The sequence below is a fragment of the Pan paniscus genome, chromosome 5, assembly GCF_029289425.2.
Source record: "Pan paniscus chromosome 5, NHGRI_mPanPan1-v2.0_pri, whole genome shotgun sequence".
In the NCBI taxonomy this organism is placed as follows: Eukaryota; Metazoa; Chordata; class Mammalia; order Primates; family Hominidae; genus Pan; species Pan paniscus.
Window position 1 is genome coordinate 66,903,976 of NC_073254.2, and position 18,964 is coordinate 66,922,939.

Sequence of the window (18,964 nt, forward strand, 5' to 3'; positions counted from 1 at the left end):
AATAACAGAAATGTAAAAATCCCAAAGCATGTTAACATATTCTTTTTATAATATTGTTTTATGCTTTTTATTTTTTATTTTTTTGAGATGGAGTCTCACTCTGTCACCCACGCTGGAGTGCAGTGGCGCTAACTCAGCTCACTGCAGCCTCTACCTCCTGGGTTCAAATGATTCTCCTACCATAGCCTCCCAAGTAGGTGGAATTACAGTTGCCCACCACCAAGCCTGGCTAATTTTTGTATTTTTAGTACAGACGGGGTTTCACCATGTTGGCCAGACTGGTCTCAAACACCTTAACTCAGGTGATCTGCCTGCCTCGGCCTCCCGGTGTGCTGGGATTACAGGCATAAGCCACCACGCCTGGCATAGTTTATGTTTTTTAAATGTGTAATCTATATGTTGATACCATGTTGACTTCACATTGATGATGATGCTCCCCAGAGGACCAATGGTTTTCTCAATGTAATATATATGTTCCTGAGCACAAGGAGGGTATTTACACACGTTTTAGAGATTGTATAGCGGATTGATGATGAGGGTATGTACACACCCTTCAAAGATTCTGTAGTGGATTGATGATGTGAAAGTCATTCATATAAAGTTTATAATAATGAACGTAATTAATATACATTTACAAAGGACTACGTTTCTAAAGAAGTGCAATTAAGCCTTCATTTTCAGTTTGAAACCAAAAATCGCAATCTTATCCAAGATTTTTTACTCTTCCCAGAAGTTCTGGGAGGGACTTTTGACATGGAGGTGAAGCTAGTAGAGTTAAGTCCTTTAAGATGTATTCTCACCAAGGAACATATGCAATAAATAGTTTATACACATTGTGAGTATTTAAAGCAGATGTCAGCAAACTTTTTCTGTAAAGGGGCAGTTAGCGTATATTTTGGCCGTTGCAGTGGTTTTAGCCTGCGTAGTCTGCCACAACAAAATACCACAGATTGAGTGGTTTAAATAATAGAATTTATTTTCTCACAGTTCTGGAGGTTGGAGGTCCAAGATCAAGGTGCCAGCTGGTTTGAATTCTGGTGAGGGCTCTCTTCCTGGCTTGCATACAGCGGTCTTCTTGCTATGTCTTCATGTGGCCTTACCTTGGTGTGTACATGTGGGAGTTAGGGGAGGGAAGTAACTCTCTTTCTCTTCTTCTCTTCTAAGGCAACCAGTTCTATGGGATTAGACTTAAAGGTGGCATACCTCTATCCTTAAGATCTGGTTTAACCTTAATTACCTCCTAAGGATCCTGTCTCCAAATATAGTCACATTGAGGGTTAGGGGTTCAACATATGAATTTTGGGGATGAGGGGGACACAATTTAGTCTGTGTATCTCTGTCACAACTATTCATCTCTTCCCTTGTAATGGGAGAGCAGCTGTTAACAAAAAAGCATAAATTATTTACATAATTATTTGTGGATTGAAAATTTAAATTTTTATAATTTCCATGTGTTATAAAACATTTTTAAAAATTTTTTAAACCATTTAAATATGTAAAACCCATTCTTAGCTTGCAGGTCATAAAAAAAATAGGTGGCAGGTTAGATTTGTCCCATGGACTATAGTTTGCAGTATCTGTAGTTTTAGAGTATCAAGATTTACAGGATAGGAGTGATGAGTGTTAAAATCTCCCTGTGTGGTTCTGTTTTCAGGAAGGTACTTGATATTTTTCAGATGACTATGACAAGCTAATAGTACACCATTTCTCCTTTCCTTGCATGTTATAGGTACTGAAATTTGATGCCTATTTCCAAGAAGATGTTCCTATGTCAACTGAGGAACAGTATAGGATCCGTCAAGTGAACATTTACTATTATCTAGAAGATGACAGCATGTCTGTCATAGAGCCTGTTGTAGAAAATTCTGGAATCCTTCAAGGCAAGTTAATAAAACGCCAGCGGCTAGCCAAGAATGACCGGGGTGACCATTACCATTGGAAAGACCTAAATCGAGGAATAAACATCACAATTTATGGCAAAACTTTCCGCGTTGTTGACTGTGACCAATTCACACAGGTATAGCATATATTTTTGAAAGTTGTGGGGTCTGAGGCATCATTCTAATTTATAGAAGGATACATTTCATTTATTAGTGTAAGGGGAGGACATTGGTAATCTGTCCTGCATGAATTATTATGATTGGCTAGGTATTTGCATGTGTGTATGTGCTAATATGTGCCAACACTAATAGTAACATAATTTTTTCAGAATGATATTAATACTTATTCACTCAGAATCAAACTCTCATCATAGCTGAATAATTTGGTAAGAAACCAGGTTAAAATGGCAGTTCAAACAGGGAGTAGGGGAATAGCATCCCTGCTGGGATGGAAGTATGGAAGAGGGATTAAACGTTTTATCTTAAGTGTGAGTTTACAAAAATAGCACTACTTCTATTAGCAGATATGAGCCTAAAATTTTTTGTGTAGCTCATATATTTTTGGTAAATGATACTTGCTATATTCTAGGAAAGCTTACCATCTAAAGAATTTCTGAAATGAAACCATTTTTAAATGAAAAAACCTCTTCTATATGTAAAAAGTCCTCTACTTTATTTCGTAAGTTTGGATTTTTTAATACAAAGGAAACTTTTATTAAAGTTACATGCATAAAGGATATAGATGGCCTTTCTTTACTACAAAGTGTAGGAATTAGGAAGTCAATTCCAAATTTGTCTTAGTTAAAAAAATATTTCTAGCAGTAAAGATATAGTTTCTGAAGTATTTTATGTCCTTATTCCAGGATACCTAGTGCCATATGTGACTAATTTTTACCATGCACTGAGCTCCTATGAATCCATTATTGTTTTCATTTAGTAGTTTGTTTAACAGATATTTATTTGCATGCCTGCTTTGTTCCATGCACTGTTCTAGGTGCCAGATGTTTTCAGGAAGGTACTTGATATTTTTCAGATGACTATGACAAGCTAATAGTGCACCATTTCTCCTTTCCTTGCATGTTATAGGTACTTGCCCCTATAGAGAGGTTCCAATCTTGTTGGAGGAGATAAGCAATAGCAAATAAATAGATTGGTTATATGTCAGATGATGATAACAGCAATGGAGGAAAATAAAGCTGAGTAAAGGGAATGGAAGTTGAGGGGCTCTTTATAGAGGTGGATCAGAGAATGCCTCAGTGATAAGATGACATATGAATAGAGGCCTGAGGGAAGTAAAGAAAGGAGCCATGGCATCAGTGCCATTCCAAAGCAATAGAGAAAAATAGCTTCAAAAGTAGAGGTGCTAGACCATCTTTGAGATATTCTCCCGTTCCAACATATTTTTATCTCTTTGCTTTTTAGGTGTCTGAGGTCTTATATATCATAGGCAGTTTCACAATTGTACCAACAGTGAGAAATGATAAAATGTTATCTAAACATAAATGTATTAACAATTATTTTTACAGTTGTGTTTTCATAACAATTATTTTTACAGTTGTGTTTTTATGGGCAATTTGAACATTTGCAAGTTAATCACTGAGCATTTGACCTAATCTATTTATAGTCGGTTCTCATTATTCACAGTAATTAGGACTATAAAGTCACCACAAACACTGAATTAGTGAATACTGAACCACTGGTCTTAGAGGAAATACAGGGTTAGGTTCCCACTAATCTCTGGCCACATTTTTGTCAACTGATCAATACATAAGTTTGATTTATGTATGTTTCTGTTTAAAGACACCTTATTTAATATATACGGTTGATTCGTTAACATTAAACTCACACCCAACAGCACTATAACTCATGTCTGAACAAAGCTTATCTAAGACATGCATTTTCTCCATGAGGTGTGTTACAGCCTTCTTGTGCTTAGGAACACTAAATAGCACTTCAGCACTAGGCACTGGGACCCTTTAAACAGCAAAATCACCAACAAAAAACACAAAAATGCAAAAAATCTGGCACCTTCATGTATATGTATATGTATGTGTATATGTATCACATTTTCTTTTTCCAGTTTACCATTGATGGGCATTCAGGTTGATTCCATGTCTTTGCTATTATGAATAGTGCTGCGATGAACATACTTGCGGATATGTCTTTATGGCAGAATGATTTATATTCCTTTGGGTATATACCCAATAATGAGATTCCTAGGTCAAATGGTAGTTCTGTTTTCAGGTCTTTTAGGAATCACCACACTGCTTTCTACAATGGTTGAACTAATTTATACTCTCATCACCAGTGTATAAACATTTCTTTTTCTCCACAACCTTGACAGCACCTGTTATTTTTTTACTTTTTAATAGCCATTCTGACTGGTGTGAGATGATATTTCATTGTGGTTTTGATTTGCATTTCTCTAATGATAGTGATGTTGAGCTTTTTTTTCTTGTGGTTATTGGCCATGTGTATGTCTTCTTTTGAGAAGTGTCTGTTCGTGTCCTTTGCCCACTTTTTAATGGGGTTCTTTGCTTTTTTCTTGTAAATTAAAGTTTCTTATAGATGGTGCATATTGGACCTTTGTCAGATGCATAGTTTGCAAATATTTCTTTCCCATTCTGTAGATTGTCTTTTTACTCTGTTGATGCTTTCTTTTGCTCTGCGGAAGCTCTTACGTTTAATTAGATACCATTTGTCAATTTTTGCTTTTGTTGTGATTGCTTTTGGTGTCTTTGGCATGAAATCTTTGCCCATTCCTATGTTTAGAATAGTGTTGCCTTGGTTGTCTTCCAGGGTGTTTATAGTTTTGGGTTTTACATTTAAGTCTTTTATCTATCTTGAGTTGATTTTTATATCTGGTGTAAGATATATGGCTAGCATATGGCTAGCAGGTTATCCCAGCACCTTTCCCCATTGCTTATTTTTGTCAACTTTGTTGAAGATCACATAATTATAGGTGTGTAGCCTTATTTCTGAGCTCCCTATTCTATTCCATTGGTCTATGTGTCTGTTTTTGTACCAGTACCGTACTGTTTTGGTTACTGTAGCCCTGTAGTATAGTTTGAAGGCAGGTAACATGATGCCTCCAGCTTTGTTCTTTTGCTTAGAATTGCCTTGACTATTCAGGCTCTTTTTGGGTACCATTGAATTTTAAAGTATTTTTTTCTAGTTCTGTGAAGAGTGTCACTGGCAATTTGATAGGAATAGCATTGAATCTGTACATTGCTTTGGGCAGTATGGTGACTGTAAAGATATTGATTTTTCGTATCCATGAGCATGTAATGTTTTTTCATTTGCTTGTGTTATCTCTGATTTCCTTAAGCAGTGTTTTGTAATTCTCATTGTAGAGATCTTTCATCTCCCTGGTTAGCTGTATTCCTAGGTATTTTATTCTTTTTGTGACAGTTGTAAATGGGATTGTGTTCCTGATTTTACTCTCAGCTTGGCTGTTGTTGGTGTATAGGAGTGCTAGTGATTTTTGTATGTTGATTTTGTGTCCTAAAATTTTGCCGAAGTTGTTTATTAACTTAAGGAGTTTTTGGGATGAGGCTCTGGAGTTTTCTAGATATAGAATCATGTTGTCTCCAAACAGGGATAGTTTGACTTTCTCTCTTCCTACTTGGATGTCCTTCATTTCTTTCTCTTGACTGATTGTTCTGGCCAAGACTTCCAATATTGTCTTGGATAGAAGTTGTGGAAGAGGGCATCCTTTTCTTGTGTCAGTTTTCAAGAGGAATGCTTCCAGCTTTTCCCTGTTCAATATAATGTTGACTGTGGGTTTTTCATAGATGGCTCTGATTATTTTGAGGTGTGTTCCTTTAATACCTAGTTTATTTATTTATTTATTTTATTATTATACTTTAAGTTATGGGGTACACGCGCACGACGTGCAGGTTTGTTGCATATGTATACATGTGCCATGTTGGTGTGCTGTACCCATTAACTTGTCATTTAATTAGGTATATCTCCTAGTGGTATCCCTCCCCACGCCCCCCACCCTATGACAGGCCCCAGTGTGTGATGTTCCCCACCCTGTGTCCAAGTGTTCTCATTGTTCAATTCCCACCTATGAGTGAGAATATGCAGTGTTTGGTTTTCTGTCCTTGCGATAGTTTGCTCAGAATGATGGTTTCCAGCTTCATCCATGTCCCTACAAAGGACATGAGCTCATCATTTTTTATGGCTGCATAGTATTCCATGGTGTATATGTGCCACATTTTCTTAATCCAGTCTATCATTGTTGGACATTTGGGTTGGTTCCAAGTCTTTGCTATTGTGAATAGTGCCGCAATAAACATACGTGTGCATGTGACTTTATAGCAGCATGATTTATAATCCTTTGGGTATATGCCCAGTAATGGGATGGCTGGGTCACATGGTATTTCTCGTTCTGGATCCTTGAGGAATCACCACACTGTCTTCCACAATGGTTGAATTAGTTTACATTCCCACCAACAGTGTAAAAGCATTCCTATTTCTCCACATCCTCTCCAGCACCTGTTGTTTCCTGACTTTTTAATGATCTCCATGCTAACTGGCATGAGATGTGTGGTTTTGATTTGCATTTCTCTGATGGCCAGTGATGATGAGCATTTTTTCACGTATCTGTTGGCTGCATAAATGTCTTCTTTTGAGAAGTGTCTGTTCATATCCTTCGCCCACTTTTTGATGGGGTTGTTTGATTTTTTCTTGTAAATTTGTTTAAGTTCTTTGTAGATTCTGGATATTAGCCCTTTGTCAGATGGGTAGATTGTAAAAATTTTCTCCCATTCTGTAGGTTGCCTGTTCACTCAGATGGTAGTTTATTTTGCTGTGCAGAAGCTCTTTAGTTTAATTACATCCCATTGGTCAATTTTGGCTTTTGTTGCCATTGCTTTTGGTGTTTTAGTCATGAAGTCCTTGCCCATGCCTATGTCCTGAATGGTATTGCCTAGGTTTTCTTCTAGGGTTTTTATGGTTTTACGTCTAACATTTAAGTCTTTAATCCATCTTGAATTAATTTTTGTATAAGGTGTAAGGAAGGGATCCAGTTTCAGCTTTCTACATATGGCTAGCCAGTTTTCCCAGCACCATTTATTAAATAGGGAATCCTTTCCCCATTTCTTGTTTTTGTCAGGTTTGTCAAAGATCAGATGGTTGTAGATGTGTGGTATTATTTCCGAGGGCTCTGTTCTGTTCCATTGGTCTATATCTCTGTTTTGATACCAGTACCATGTTGTTTTGGTTACTGTAGCCTTGTACTATAGTTTGAAGTCAGGTAGCGTGATGCCTCCAGCTTTGTTCTTTTGGCTTAGGATTGTCTTGGCAATGCGGACTCTTTTTTGGTTCCATATGAACTTTAAAGTAGTTTTTTCCAATTCTGTGAAGAAAGTCATTGGTAGCTTGATGGGGATAGCATTGAGTCTATAAATTACCTTGGGCAGTATGGCCATTTTCACAATATTGATTCTCCATACCCATGAGTATGGAATGTTCTTCCATTTGTTTGTGTCCTCTTTTATTTCATTGAGCAGTGGTTTGTAGTTCTCCTTGAAGAGGTCCTTCATGTCCCTTGTAATTTGGATTCCTAGGTATTTTATTCTCTTTGAAGCAATTATGAATGGGAGTTCACTCATGATTTGGCTCTCTGTTTGTCTGTTATTGGTGTATAAGAATGCTTGTGATTTTCGCACATTGATTTTGTATCCTGAGACTTTGCTGAAGTTGCTTATCAGCTTAAGGAGATTTTGGGCTGAGAGGATAGGGTTTTCTAAATATACAATCATGTCATCTGCAAACAGGAACAATTTGACTTCCTCTTTTCCTAATTGAATACCCTTTATTTCTTTCTCTTGCCTGATTGCCCTGGCCAGAACTTCCAACACTCTGTTGAATAGGAGTAGTGAGAGAGGGCATCCCTGTCATGTGCCAGTTTTCAAAGGGAATGCTTCCAGTTTTTGCCCATTCAGTATGATATTGGCTGTGGGTTTGTCATAAATAGCTCTTATTATTTTGAGATATGTCCCATCAATACCTAGTTTATTGAGAGGTTTTAGCATGAAGGACTGTTGAATTTTGTCAAAGGCCTTTTCTGCATCTATTGAGATAATCACGTGGTTTTTGTCTTTGGTTCCGTTTATATGATGGATTCCATTTATTGATTCGTGTATGTTGAACCAGCCTTGCATCCAAGGGATGAAGCCAACTTGATCGTGGTGAATAGGCTTTTTGATGTGCTGCTGGATTCGGTTTGCCAGTATTTTATGGAGGATTTTTGCATCGATGTTTATCAGGGATATTGGTCTAAAATTCTCTTTTTTTGTTGTGTCTCTGCCAGGTTTTGGTATCAGGATGATGTTGGCCTCATAAAATGAATTAGGGAGGATTCCCTCTTTTTCTATTGATTGGAATAGTTTCAGAAAGAATGGTACTAGCTCCTGTTTGTACCTCTGGTAGAATTCGGGTGTGAATCTGTCTGGTCCTGGACTGTTTTTGGTTGGTAGGCTATTAATTATTGCCTCAATTTCAGAACCTGTTATTGGTCTATTCAGGGATTCAACTTCTTCCCGGTTTAGTGTTGGGAGGGTGTGTGTGTCCAGGAATTTATCCATTTCCTCTAGATTTTCCAGTTTTTTTTTGTGTGTGTAGAGGTGTTTATAGTATTCTCTGATGGTAGGTTGTATTTCTGTGGGATCGATGGTGATATCCCCTTTATCATTTTTTTATTGCATCTATTTGATTCTTCTCTCTTTTCTTCTTTATTAGTCTTGCTAGCGGTCTGTTTTGTTGATCTTTTCAAAAAACCAGCTCCTGGATTCATTGATTTTTTTTTTTTTGGTTTTTTAATTAATTAATTAATTTTATTATTATACTTTAAGTTTTAGGGTACATGTGCACATTGTGCAGGTTAGTTACATACGTATACATGTGCCATGCTAGTGTGCTGCACCCACTAACTTGTCATCTAGCATTAGGTATATCTCCCAATGCTATCCCTCCCCCCTCCCCCTACCCTGCAGCAGTCCCCAGAGTGTGATGTTCCCCTTCCTGTGTCCATGTGATCTCATTGGGATTCATTGATTTTTTGAAGGGTTTTTTGTGTCTCTATCTCCTTCAGTTCTGCTCTGTTCTTAGTTATTTCTTGCCTTCTGCTAGCTTTTGAATGTGTTTGCTCTTGCTTCTCTGGTTCTTTTAATTGTGATGTTAGGGTGTCAATTTTAGATCTTACCTGCTTTCTCTTGTGGGCATTTAGTGCTATAAATTTCCTTCTACACACTGCTTTAAATGTGTCCCAGAGATTCTGGTATGTTGTGTCTTTGTTCTCATTGGTTTCAAAGAACATCTTTATTTCTGCCTTCATTTTGTCATGTACCCAGTAGTCATTCAGGAGCAGGTTGTTCAGTTTCCATGTAGTTGAGTGGTTTTGATTGAGTTTCTTAATCCTGAGTTCTAGTTTGATTGCACTGTGGTCTGAGAGACAGTTTTATATAATTTCTGTTCTTTTACATTTGCTGAGGAGTGCTTTACTTCCAACTATGTGGTCAATTTTGGAATAAGTGCGATGTGGTGCTGAGAAGAATGTATATTCTGTTGATTTGGGGTGGAGAATTCTGTAGATGTCTATTAGGTCTGCTTGGGGCAGAGCTGAGTTAAATTCCTGGTTATCCTTATTAACTTTCTGTCTCGTTGATCTGTCTAATGTTGACAGTGGGGTGTTAAAGTCTCCCATTATTATCGTGTGGGAGTCTAAGTCTCTTTGTACGTCACTAAGGACTTGCTTTATGAATCTGGGTGCTCCTGTATTGGGTGCATATATATTTAGGATAGTTAGTTCTTCTTGTTGAATTGATCCCTTTACCATTATGTAACGGCATTCTTTGTCTCTTTTGATCTTTGTTGGTTTAAAGTCTGTTTTATCAGAGACTAGGATTGCAACCCCTGCTTTTTTTTGTTTTCCATTTGCTTGGTTGATCTTCTGCCATCCCTTTATTTTGAGCCTGTGTGTGTCTCTGCACGTCAGATGGGTCTCCTGAATACAGCACACTGATGGGTCTTGAGTCTTTATCCAGTTTGCCAGTCTGTGTCTTTTAATTGGAGCATTTAGTTCATTTATATTTAAGGTTAATATTGTTAAGTGTGAATTTGATCCTGTCATTATGATGTTAGATGGTTATTTTGCTCATTAGTTGATGCAGTTTCTTCCTAGCATTGATGGTTTTTACAATTTGGCATGTTTTTGCAGTGGCTGGTACCGGTTGTTCCTTTCCATGTTTAGTGCTTCCTTCAGGAGCTCTTTTAGGGCAGGCCTGGTGGTGACAAAATCTCTTAGCATTTGTTTGTCTATAAGGGATTTTATTTCTCCTTCACTTATGAAGCTTAGTTTGGCTGGATATGAAATTCTGGGTTGAAAATTCTTTTCTTTAAGAATGTTGATTATTGGCCCCCACTCTCTTCTGGCTTGTAGAGTTTCTGCCGAGAGATCCGCTGTTGGTCTGAACGGCTTCACTTTGTGGGTAACCCGACCTTTCTCTCTGGCTGCCCTTAACATTTTTTTCCTTCATTTCAACTTTGGTGAATCTGACAATTATGTGCCTTGGAGTTGCTCTTCTCAAGGAGTATCTTTGTGGCGTTCTCTGTATTTCCTGAATTTGAATGTTAGCCTGCCTCACTAGTTTGGGGAAGTTCTCTTGGATAATATCCTGCAGAGTGTTTTCCAACTTGGTTACATTCTCCCCATCACTTTCAGGTACACCAGTCAGATGTAGATTTGGTCTTTTCACATAGTTCCATATTTCTTGGAGGCTTTGTTCATTTCTTTTTACTCTTTTTTCTCTAAACTTCTCTTCTCACTTCATTTCATTCATTTGATCTTCAATCACTGATACCCTTTCTTCCACTTGATCTAATCGGCTACTGAAGCTTGTGCATGCATCACATAGTTCTCATGCCATGGTTTTCAGCTCCATCAGGTCATGTAAGGACTTTTCTACACTGTTTATTCTAGTTAGCCATTCGTCTAATCTTTTTTTCAAGGTTTTTAGCTTCTTTGCGATGGGTTCGAACATCCTCCTTTAGCTCGGAGAAGTTTGTTATTACTGATTGTCTGAAGCCTTTTTCTCTCAACTCATCAAAGTCATTCTGCATCCAGCTTTGTTCCATTGCTGGCGAGGAGCTGCGTTCCTTTGGAGGAGAAGAGGCACTCTGATTTTTAGAATTTTTAGCTTTTCTGCTCTGGTTTCTCCCCGTGTTTGTGGTTTTATCTACCTTTGGTCTTTGATGATGGTGACGTACAGATAGGTTTTTGGTGTGGATGTCCTTTCTGTTTGTTAGTTTTCCTTCTAACAGTCAGGACCCTCAGCTGCAGGTCTGTTGGAGTTTGCTGGAGGTCCACTTCAGACCCTGTTTGCCTGGGTATTACCAGTGGAGGCTGCAGAACAGTGAATATTGCTGAACAGCAGATGTTGCTGCCTGATCCTTCCTCTGGAAGCTTCGTCTCAGAGGGGCACCTGGCTGTATGAGGTGTCAGTTGGCCCCTACTGGGAGGTGTCTCCCAGTTAGGCTACTTGGGGGTCAGGGACCCACTTGAGGAGGCAGTCTGTCCGTTCTCAGATCTCAAACTTCGTGCTGGGAGAACCACTGCTCTCTTCAAAGCTGTCAGACAGGGACGTTTAAGTCTGCAGAAGTTTCTGCTGCCTTTTGTTCAGCTATGCCCTGCCCCCAGAGGTGGAGTCTACAGAGGCAGGCAGGCCTCCTTGAGGTGCCATGGGCTCCACCCAGTTCGAGCTTCCCAGCTGCTTTTTTTAGCTGCTCAAGCCTCAGCAATGGCGGATGCCCCTCCACCAGCCTCGCTGCCGCCTTGCAGTTCGATCTCAGGCTGCTGTGCTAGCAGTGAGAGAGGCTCTGTGGGTGTGGGACCCTCCGAGCCAGGTGCGGGATATAATCTCCTGGTGTGCCATTTGCTAAGGCCATTGGAAAAGTGCAGTATTAGGGTGGGAGTGTCCTGTTTTTCCAGATACTGTCTGTCACAGCTTCCCTTTGCTAGGAAAGGGAATTCCCCGACCCCTTGTGCTTCACAGATGAGGCAATGCCCTGCCCTGCTCCATGGGCTGCACCCACTGTCTGACAAACCCCAGTGAGATGAACCCAGTACCTCAGTTGGTAATGCAGAAATCACCCGTCTTCTGCGTTGCTCATGCTGGGAGCTTCAGACTGGAGCTGTTCCTGTTCGGCCATCTTGGAACCTCTCCTACCTAGTTTATTGAGAGTTTTTCTCATTAAGGGATATTGAATTTTACCCAAAGTCTTTTATATAGCTATTGAGATAATTATGTGGTTTCTGTCTCTAGTTTTGTTTATGTGATGAATCACATTTATTGATTTGTGTATGTTGAACCAACTTTGCATGCTGGAAATGAAGCCTACTTGATTGTGGTGGATTACCTTTTTGATGTGCTTCTGGATTCAGTTTGCAGATATTTTGTTAAGGATATTTGCATTGATGTTCATCAAATATATTGGCCTGAAGTTTTCTTTTTCTGTTGTGTCTCTGCCAGGTTTTGGTATCAGAATGATGCTGGCCTCATAGAATGAGTTAGGGAGGAATCCCTCCTCCTCAACTTTTTGGAATATTTTCTGTAGGAACAGTACCAGCTCTTGGCCGGGTGCGGTGGCTCACGCCTGTAATCCCAGCACTTTGGGAGGCTGAGGCAGGTGGATCATGAGGTCGGGAGATCGAGACCATCCTGGCTAACACAGTGAAACCCCATCTCTACTAAAAATACAAAAAATTAGCCAGGCGTGGTGGCAGGCACCTGTAGTCCCAGCTACTCAGGGGGCTGAGGCAGGAGAATGGCGTGAACCCGGGAGACAGAGCTTGCAACGAGCCGAGATTGTGCCACTGCACTCCAGTCTGGGCGACAGAGCAAGACTCCATCTCAAAAAAAAAAAAAAAAATAGTACCAGCTCTTCTTTCTATATCTGGTAGAATTCAGCTGTGAATCCCTCTGGCCCTGGGCCTTTTTTGGTTCATAGGCTATTGATTACTGATTCATTTTCAGAGCTTGTTATCAGTCTGTTCAGGGAATCAGTTTCTTCCTAGTTCAGTCTTGGGTGAGTGTATGTGTCCAGGAATTTATCCATCTCTTCTAGGTTTTCTAGTGTTGTGCATACAGGTGTTCATAATATTCTCTGATGGTTGCTTATGATTCTGTGGGGTCAGTGGTAACATCCCCTTTGTTGTTTCTAATTGTGTTTATTTAGATCTTCTCTCTTCTACATTAGTCTAGCTAGTGGCCTATCTTTTTAATAAAAACCAACTCCTGGATTCATTGATCTTTTGAATGGTTTTTTGTGTCTTGATTTCCTTCAGTTCAGCTCTGATTTTGGTTATTCCTTGTCTTCTGCTAGCTTTGAGGTTGATTTGCTCTTGCTTCTGTAGTTCTTTCAGTTGTGATATTAGGTTGTTAATTTGAGATGTAACTTTTTGACATGGGCGTTTAGTGCTATAAATTTCTGTCTTAATACTGCCTTAGCTGTGTCCCAGAGATTCTGGTATGTCATATCTTTGTTCCATTACTTTCAAAGAAATTCTTGATTTCTGCCTTAATTTCATTATTTACCCAAAAGTCATTCAGGAGCAGGTTGTTTAATGTCCATGTAATTGCATGGTTTTGAGTGGTTTTTTTAGTTTTGACTTCTATTTTTATTATGCTGTCATCTGGGAGTGTGTTTGCTATGATTTTGGTTCTTTTGCATTTCCTGAGAATTGTTTTCTGTTTGATTATGTGGTCGATTTTAGAATATGTGCCATGTGGTGATGAGAATAACGTATACTCTGTTGTTTTTGGGTGGAAGGTTCTGTAGAGGTAGGTCACATCCATTTGGTCCAATGTTGAGTGAGGTCCTGAATATCTTTGTTAATTTTCTGCCTCAATGATCTGTTTAATACTGTCAGGGAAGTTTTAAAGTCTCCCACTGCTATTGTATGGGAGTCCAAGTCTCATTGTAGATATCTAAGAACTTGCTTTATGAATCTGGGTGTTCCTGTATTGGGTGCATATGTATTTAGCATAGTTAGGTTTTTTTGTTGAGATGGATCCTTTACCATTATACAGTGCCCTTCTTTGTCTTTTTTGATCTTTGGTGGTTTAAAGTCTGTTTTGTCTGAAATTAGGACTGCAACCCCTGCTTTTTTCTATTTTCCATCTGCTTGGTAGATTTTCTTCTATCCCTTTATTTTGAGCCTTTGGGTGTCATTGCGTGTGAGATAGGTCTCTTGAAGACAGCATACCATTGGGTCTTCCTTTTTTATCCAGCTTGTTATTCTGCATTGTGGTTTTTTTGTTTGTTTGTTTGTTTTGTTTGTTTTTGAGACAGAATCTCACTTTGTCACCCAGGTTGGCGTGCAGTGGCGTGCTCTCAGCTCACTGCAAACTCTGCCTCCCGGGCTCAAGTGATTCTCCTGCCTCAGCCTCCCGAGTAGCTGGGATTACAGGTGTGTACCACCATGCCTGGCTAATTTTTGTATTTTTTAGCAGAAACTGGGTTTCACCATGTTGGCCAGGCTGGTCCTAAACTCCTGACCTCAAGTGATCCACGCACCTCTGCCTCCCAAAGTACTGGGATTACAGGCATGAGCCACCATGCCTGGCCTCTGTGCCTTTTAAATGGGGCCTTTAGTCCATTTATATTTAAGATTAGTGTTGATATGTGTAGATTTGATCCTGTCATTGTGTTGTTAGCTGGTTATTATGCTGGTTTGTTTGTGTGGTTGCTTTATAGTGTCACTGGTCTGTGTACTTGTGTGTTTTGTATTGGCTGGTAATGGCCTTTTCTTTCCATATTTAGTGCTCCTCTTAAGATCTCTTGTAAGGCAGGTCTGGTGGTAATGAACTCTGTCAGCATTTGCTTATCAGAAAAGGATCTTATTTCTCCTTTGCTAAGAAGCTTAGTTTGGCTAGATATGAAATTCTTGGTTGAAGATTTTTCTTCTTTAAGAATGTTGAATATAGGCCCCCAATCTCTTCTGGCTTATAGGGTTTCAGCCGAGAAGTCCAGTGTTAGCCTGATGGGGTTCCCTTTGTACGTGACCTGCCCTTTCTCTGTAGCTGCTTTTAACATTCTTTCTTTCATTTTGACCTTGGAAAATCTGATGATTATGTGGCTTGGGGATGATCTCCTTGCATAGAATCTTGCAGGGATTCTTTGTATTTCCTTAATTTGATTGTTGGCCTCTCTAGTGAGGTTGAGGAGGTTTTTGTGGACAATATCCTGAAATATGTTTTCCAAGTTGTTTGCTTTCTCACTGTCCCTTTCAGGAATGTCTGGTGAAATTTGAGCACTTGGTTTGTCTTTCCTATTTTGCTAACACGTTTTCTGGTCTAATATAACCAGTGGGTATGCTTTCTTTTTTTTCTTTTTTGGTGAGGGGAAGGGACTTAATCATATACAGTATTTGTTTTAAGTGAATTAGAAAATTGGGAATATGATTTCAGCCTAACTTGGCCATTGTGCAGCTTGCCTCCAGACCTAATAGGAATTACATATTGTTTGAAACCATGGTTAGGTTCCAGATATATGAAAGTAAGCAATCCTAAGACTTACTCTGTTACAGGCACCTAACTAAATTTGATTGATTTAAATTATTTGAAAACAGTTATTTTGCCATTGTGCCTCCCAACTAGCTTAGCAAATACCTAGCAATATAACAATATAAAATACTTCAGGTAACTCTCAATTATTACCTGCATTATGGAGTTGGCTCAGTTGGAGACTTAATACAGCTTACATACACTCAAGCAGCAAACTAATGTTTAACTTAAGCAATGGCATAGAAATCATTATTACACTTTTTCTTTCTTTTTTTCTTTATTTGAGGCGGGGTCTTGCTGTGACGCAGGCTGGAGTGCAGTGTCATGATCATGGCTCACTGCAGCCTTGACCTCCTGAGCTCAAGCAGTCTACTCACTTCAGCCTCCTGAGTAGCCTGGACTGCAGGCAAATGCCATCAAACCAGTCTAACTTTTAAATGTTTTTGTAGAAACAGGGTCTCACTATGTTGCTCAGGCTGATTGTGAACTCCTGCGTTTCAGGAGTCCTCCTACCTCAGCCTCCCAAAGTGCTGAGATTGTAGGCCTGAGCCACAGTGCCTGGCCCATACACTTATTTTTATATCATCAGTTTATAACTTACTCTGAAAAGCTCCAAGAAAGATGATCATTGTTAACTTTTAATTATTTAGGTATTTTTAGAAAGCCAAGGAATTGAATTAAATCCACCAGAGAAGATGGCTCTTGATCCTTACACTGAACTCCGAAAACAGCCTCTTCGTAAGTATGTCACCCCATCAGACTTTGATCAACTCAAGCAATTTCTCACCTTTGACAAACAGGTAAGTGACATAGGAACCACAGTAGGCTTACTTATTTCCAAATGTGACCTACATTTATTGGCAAAAGGTTTGGGTAGCTGTATTGGTAACTATTTTGAAACATTACAGCTATAATTGAACTGTTTGGACACAGTACTGTCTTTCTGTTTTCATCAAGGGTTACAGGTACAGGAATGCCTACATTTCATATGGAGATCCAAAGAAGATCGTGGAGTTGCGGAGTTGTTTTGTGAACCTCACCAAACATTTAAATCTCAAAGCAATTCCTGAGCTACATCTGCTTCCCACCTTACGTTTCCAATTGACAATTTCTTTCCCTTAAAATGAGCTAATTTCATAGACTCCTTTGCGAAACCATAAATCGATTATTAGGAAATTTCAAAAATATGCATACATATAGGTTGTAATGTTAAAATGTTTAATTTCACAGAAGCCCCGCTACAGATGCTTCCTTGTTAAATGTTATATTAATATTGGAGTCCAGAATGTTCTGAGCATTTTCCAACTCTGTTCCAACCTTCCTAATCCTCTCCCTTGTGAGCTGATGTGTATAAGCAGATTTAAATCCTTCCCTTTCTGTACTAAAGGGAGAAAGAAAAGGAAGAGATCACCCTCAGTGCTTCTTTGCTGCTCCTTTTCTTTAGACATTTAACCCCTTTTAGTTCAGAAAATGTAAACTAGCACTAGCATGGTCTTTTAAGGATTTTGTTCATATCAGTCATATATCTGTTATTATTTTGTATTTAAAGATTGTGTTTATTCCCACGATTTGAAGAAGCCTAGCCAAAAAAAAAAAAAAAAAAAAAAAGATTGTGTTTATATTATTGCTAGAAGATATGTGTTGATCGGACCAAAAAAAGACTGGTTAATAAATAAAAATTTTTTCTATACTAATTATATATAAACCATATTCACATGTACCTTTATTAATATATATATACCACTATGTAAAGAACTTCATTGCTCTTTTAATTTAGCTTCTCTTTCACTGACTAATATTTTGGATCAAAGTGAGCTCTTCTTTTTTGGCACAAACTTATAATCCTATTATTTAATTCTTTCCAGCTGCTGACATATAGTACATAATTTCAGATGTTTTAGTATGTTTGATGAATATTTCTTTTTTTTTCAATTTACCTCATCTGAAATTACTTTATAGTCTTTCCAGCTAGTCTTTCCATCGTTGATACATAATTGCCAAAGTAGCCAAGTTGAACTCCCTACTTTTAAGATTCTTGAGTCACTACTTTGGATTCTTCAAAGGTCCTTCGATTCTATGCAATCTGGGATGATACAGACAGCATGTATGGTGAATGTCGGACCTACATCATTCATTACTATCTTATGGATGATACGGTGGAAATTCGAGAGGTCCACGAACGGAATGATGGGAGAGATCCTTTCCCACTCCTAATGAACCGCCAGCGTATGCCCAAAGTTTTGGTGGAAAATGCAAGTATGTTTGATTCAGTTTATTCTCTGTTACTTGGGATGTTTTTAGGTTCTTAAAGGAGTTACTTAATCAGTATGCAAAATTCGTTTATACTTGGAAGCCTCTAGCTATTTTTGCTTAGATGCTCAGAAAATGGCTTCCCACAGCTTTCCTCCTTTACTTGCCCCTTGGTCCAGGCATGCCCCCAAGACAGTCTGGTACCCAGGTCAAGGAAACAAAACCAAAACAACAGTGGGAGATTTATTTAAAGTGCAGCAGAGCAAGGTTTCTGAACTGAAACAATTTAATATTAGATTTTTAATGCATTTTTCAAACAGGCTTGTTTTCATTCAAGGATATGAATGAAAGCTTAGCTTTTATTTATATGCTTTCCTGACTTTGCTTCTCACTTCAACTACTTCCTAAACAGGAAGTTTCTATGTGGTTTAACTTGAGATTGGAAAAGGCATGTCTGTGACTCATAGAGGTGAGGTCCATTGTGTCAAACCCAGCTCATTCTTTACTGGTTTAAAATTACCTAGCATGGGCTGGGCATGATGGCTCACTCCTATAATCCCAGCACTTTGGGAGACTGAGGCGGGTGGATTGCTTGAGCCCAAGAGTTTGAGACCAGCCTGGGCAACGTGATGAAACCCCCTCTCTACAAAAAATACAAAAATTAGCCGTGCTTGGTGCCGCACACCTGTATTCCCAGCTACTTGGGAGGCTGAGGTGAGAGGATCATCTGAGCCTGGGAGGTCGAGGCTGCGGTGAGCTGTGATTGTGGTGCTGCACTCCAGCCTGGGCAACAGTGAGATCCTATCTCCAGAAAAAGAAAAAAAGTTACCTACCATGTTTGAGAGTGGCAGTGCAACAAAATGGCAGCAAATACCTGCTGTTCACTGTTTCCTGGGATGAGTAGGCTTGCTTTAGTTATTGTCTTAGTAGTTTTTACATTTCTCTTAGAATAATGTCATCTTGGTCACATGTAATGACTGATAGCTCTTATGTTTGGGTGGCTGACAGAATTCTGTAAATGTGTTCACTGATTTTTTTTTCTTTTTACTATATTTTTTGGGAATTAGGATATAAGAAATTTCAGGTATTGGGGCTGGGCACGGTGGCTCACACCTGTAATCCCAGCACTTTGGGAGGCCAAGGCAGGTGGATCATGAAGTCAGGAGATCGAGACCATTCTAGCTAACATGGTGAAACCCCATCTCTACTAAAAATACAAAAAATTAGCTGGGCGTGGTGGCGTGCACCTGTAGTCCCAGC

The 18,964-nt window shown here is 39.0% G+C and overlaps 1 protein-coding gene across 5 annotated transcripts in view; it reads left to right on the forward strand.

Moving 5' to 3' along the window:
- Positions 1-18,964, forward strand: part of EFHC1 (EF-hand domain containing 1) — a 73,836-nt gene that overhangs the window by 18,057 nt on the left and 36,815 nt on the right. For all 5 annotated transcript variants that reach the window (XR_004671997.3, XR_008625629.2, XR_008625628.2 and 2 more), the window contains exons 3-5: positions 1,730-2,017; positions 16,105-16,254; positions 17,518-17,710. Coding sequence is in view for 2 of the 5 variants with exons in the window: in XM_003833152.7 (XP_003833200.1) it covers positions 1,730-2,017; positions 16,105-16,254; positions 17,518-17,710 (631 nt within the window). In the remaining 3 variants the exon portion in view is untranslated. The remainder of the gene's footprint in view (positions 1-1,729; positions 2,018-16,104; positions 16,255-17,517; positions 17,711-18,964) is intronic.